This window comes from Drosophila takahashii, chromosome 3R (genome assembly GCF_030179915.1).
Source record: "Drosophila takahashii strain IR98-3 E-12201 chromosome 3R, DtakHiC1v2, whole genome shotgun sequence".
In the NCBI taxonomy this organism is placed as follows: domain Eukaryota; kingdom Metazoa; phylum Arthropoda; class Insecta; order Diptera; family Drosophilidae; genus Drosophila; species Drosophila takahashii.
In genome coordinates, this window is record NC_091681.1 from 30,166,892 (window position 1) to 30,171,282 (window position 4,391).

Sequence of the window (4,391 nt, forward strand, 5' to 3'; positions counted from 1 at the left end):
TTGTCCTGCGACCTGCAATTGTGTCATGTCCAGATCTCCTGTTTGTCCTGCAATGTCCAGCTAGCGTGTAGTTTTTTTTCCATTTAAAATCAGCGATGTGAAAATTTTCCAAGACGTGATTTTCGTGTAGTTTTTTCCTAAAAGAGTACCTCTCATTGTTTGCGCAGTTCATTAGTTGCCGGGACTCGAGTTCATTTCGGTGGACACGTACATGTCGGAAAAATGCCGCCAAAAATTAGAAGACGAATAGATTTTTTCTACCAAGCTTTGCCGCCTCAGCTGCGGTCGAGTGTCTTTATACCCGTTACTCGTAGAGTAAAAGGGTATATTAGATTCGTGCAAAAGTATGTAACAGGTAGAAGGAAGCGTTTCCGACCCTATAAACTATATATATTCTTGATCGGGATCACTAGCCGACTCGATCTAGCCATGTCCGTCTGTCCGTCTGTCTGTCCGTCTGTCTGTCTGTCTGTCTGTCTGTCTGTCTGTCTGTCTGTCTGTCTGTATGAACGCTGAGATCTCGGAAACTATAAAAGCTAGAAGATTGACATTTTGCATGTAGATTCTAGGAGTTCCTACGCAGCGCAAGTTTGTTTCAAAAGGGTGCCACGCCCCCTCTAACGCCCACAATCGCTTATATACGATTTTAAAAATTTCAATATTTTGGAAAAGTAAAAATGCAGTTTTATTGTGCTTATCAATACCTATCGAAATGTAGAAGAAATTTTTTAAATCGGACCATTCGTTAAAAAGTTACGGCGGATCAAAGTTTTTCTCCATCTCTTTCGCACTCCCTTTGGCTGAGTAACGGGTATCTGATAGTCGGGGCACCCGACTATAGCGTTCTCTCTTGTTTTTTTTTAGGATTTTGGTGTTTCCAACATTAAACTAATTTATCACCAATATATGCCAAGATCCTGGGCGCAGGATGGGCTGGGAAAGGACACCCCTTTCGGTGGGAATCGCTCGTGTGTTGGGCTTTTGTGTCTACTTACCATAATGAAAACATTTTCAAATATTTTATGCAAAGTCCTGACATGACCTTTGCCGAACCGCGTCTCCCGTTGCGCTTGATGTCCTGTCCCGAACGATCTGAATGTCCTGAATGGGAACTGCAACCAAATGTATCCCATCCCATACTCATCCCTTACCGGTTCGTAATTTGCGATCTGAACTAGTTTTCGGCATGGCCCTGTCATTATGTAGATTTCCCGGGCTGCGAGTACGGCGAGTTTGCCCCCAAAAAAGGGGAAGGAGAAATATGTACTTAGTGGAATGTTGTTGCTAGTCGTGATGTTGCTCGGGTTTACGGGGGTCATCAAGACTGGGATTTGTTCTCACAGGAAAAATCTGTGCGCTAGACCATAAACCTTGAAAGCACAAAGGAACCAGATAACGATCCAGCCCAAATGTATCCACCGGCAAATGGGAAAGAGAATACTATACACAAAGCCGCAATTTGGCTGGTGAAAATCGAGGCCGATCCATTTGCAGGACCATATATATATATATTCCTCCGCCTTCTCCGCGATGACTGACTGCAGGGTTTGACTGTCTAAGCCGCAGGTACAGAGTGATTAACCGCCGAGCTATTGCCACCGCAATTAGGATCAGGATGCCCGAGATCCCAATAAAAGCCAAATTGAAACGAGAGGGGGAATGGGAACGGAAAACTAGTGCAGGACCTGTAAGGATGCAGCTGATAATGGCAAAGAATTGCGTCGTCACAGGTTCACAGCGGAGATGGCCAGCCAAAAAATAGAGAGAAAATAGGGGCCAGAAAAGGTAGAACAATTTTTTAACATCAAACGAATAAAGGTCGCCCATCGCACACTCATATTTACTTTGGAAAACGGAGCTCCCGCTCCTGATTTGTTGCAAGATTTCTCTGTAAATGGCATAAAAAAACGCTCGAGAAACAAGGCGACAAGCCGTGGGATCGCTGTGGCTGCGGATCGTTGTGGAAGATTGTTAATGGCACCCGACCTGTTCCACGATCACAATGTTGGACAATTAACACGGCCAACAACAGGAACAAGCGGGTTCTTGGAGGCACATCCTTGGGAATGTCGGGCAAAACAGAGGCCAAAGAGAAATCAAGGCCCACTATTTTTTTCTCCTTTATTCCCGCATTCCCATCGTCTCTTATGAATTGTTCATATTTTTTGGATCATTCAAGAAGCAGGGCAGTGCCGCCATCAGCTGATCCAGGGGATTAATTATGTTGACAGGTTGCTGCAATTGGAGTGCCTTGTAAGGTTGTAAGGGTACAAGTGTGATCGGAATGGGGAATTAACTTTATAATATTTTCACGTTTCATTCAAGCCACTCCTTTCATATTTTCCAGGAATCAAAGATATCCTTCGGGGTTCCCCTAGTTTTTTGAAAGTCAAACCTTTAATATTAAAAACATTCTAGTTTCATAGAAAAAAGTAACGTTTGTAATCAATGGTTTGACAATCTTAATGCCGGGAATTTAAAAAATTTGTATCTACAAGAGAACACTTTTCCCACGATTAATTGTTAAGTAAGATGTTAGTATCCTTATTAAATTGTTTTATTTACAGGATTGTTTTTCTGCGTACATCTCATCCACATATTCTTTGACACTAGGTCGTCTTATTAACTCGTCGGGCGGCAGATCAACATAGCACTTGCTTTTTTGGTAAGCCTCCACATTTGTATAGCAGTGATGAATGTAGTTCTGACCCAAAGTGGACAGGACTTTGGACCGCAGATCTCTTTTGGAAATTTCTGGAATAACTCTTTTGGGCAGGGGAACCAAAGGAGTACGAGTTAGTGGGAGAGGCAAGGAACAATCATTGGAAATGGAGACAGGAGGCTGTAGAGGATCGAAAAGAACTTTTGCAGAATCACAAGAAACTCCTGGACTCTTCAGATCTTCCGGCTTGGTATCACTAGGAGTCTCTGGTTTTGGCTGGGTAAATTTCGAAGACTTGGCTATCTCTTTTTCCCGAACTTTGAGAAGGATCTGTGCCGTTCGTGGAGGACCTTTTTCGAATGCCCTCTCTTCGTCCAAGCTCAACGAGGTTTTGGATAACTTGAGACTCCATCGGGAGAACCCCTTCACTGCATACACGTAGTTCTTATCTGCTTTCGCAGGAGTCACTGTCTTTTTAGACTTCGGGTCTAATAATTTCTGAAGACGCGCCGACTTGCGAATCGATCGTTTTGGGATGGTTTTCTTCTTCTGGTGGTCAGTTTTACTGGATTCCTTTTCCTTTGGCAACCACACAGGCGTTTTGAGTCCTTGTTCAACAGTAGCTTTCGGTCTGGGTTTCTTACATGTTTCAATCCTTTGATTTTTAGCCTTTAAAGCGCCGAGGGTTTGCTTGTTTCTAGATCTTTCGGTGGCTTTGCGGCAATTCAGTCGGTTTCCCTTGATAAGATGCGGATTTGACTTGATGGCCTCATCCATGGAGGCAGTTCGTGAGAAAAGGACCATGGCGTAGTTTAAGTTATCCGTGCCGTTCCTCACGCAAACCCTCTCCAAATCCCCAAAGCTGCAGAAATAACTGAATACATCGCGATGGGTGATGACTGGATTTAAGTCGGGTATATACATCCGTCGATCTTTTTCGGCCTCTGGAGGCAAACGTTTGGGTGGCTGTTTTACCACTGTACCGGGCTGGTACGGTAGAGCCTCCGCCTGCAGGGATTGCAAACGAGCTGGGAATATTATGGAAAGTTATCTTTTACAGGATTAAATCTCCGACAGCTCTCTAACTCACCAGCCTCCTCCTTAAAGACACTGGCCATTTCCCCGGGCAACGAGTAGTCCTGCACGAACTCAGCCATCCTGGCTCTTTTTGGCACAGGACCCTCATCCTCATCTTCATGATCGATCCCTGGATAACTAGGTAAACCCACTGATGTGTGGGGCACCACAAGGGATACCATCGAAGCCAAGGAGCTCCATGAGTTTTCCATGCTTACAAGATAAATAATAACAAGTTGTATTACTTTCATAAGTCATCTTCACTTGACAACCAATTCAATGGCAAATGTGATCTCAAAAATACCTTTTAATGAAAATTATTTTCATTTTTTTATTTTTATCTGACTGTTTACCTGATTTGAAGGATTAAAGTAATTAGGTTTCTTGAATCGAATCATGAAAAGGAATTTGTCTTTATAAATAATATTTTCGCTGAAAACAAAAACATTTTGCATTGAAAATGTTCCATTTCAGTAGGATTTATTCCCCTAACTTCTATGATTTTTCTACCGAATACCAAGTCTTTCCCTTGAGGTTTCCCTAATTCCGTGAGAGTCAAACCTTCTCAAACCTTTCTCATTGCATAAATATAAATTGCATTTTCCGTTTACCAAAGCATGGGAAAAAACTCCCCATTTAGCAAGTAAGGAAA

At 43.0% G+C, this 4,391-nt stretch overlaps 1 protein-coding gene across 1 annotated transcript; it reads right to left on the reverse strand.

Moving 5' to 3' along the window:
* Nucleotides 1–2,339: 2,339 nt before the first annotated feature.
* LOC138913514 (uncharacterized) lies at nt 2,340–4,035 on the reverse strand. The gene is made up of 2 exons (XM_070217431.1): nt 3,753–4,035; nt 2,340–3,690 (listed from the first exon to the last, which is right to left on the reverse strand). Exons 1-2 carry the CDS (start codon nt 3,988–3,990, stop codon nt 2,558–2,560), a joined length of 1,371 nt encoding a protein of 456 aa, XP_070073532.1. The 5' UTR covers nt 3,991–4,035; the 3' UTR covers nt 2,340–2,557.
* Between the last annotated feature and the right edge of the window lie 356 nt (nt 4,036–4,391).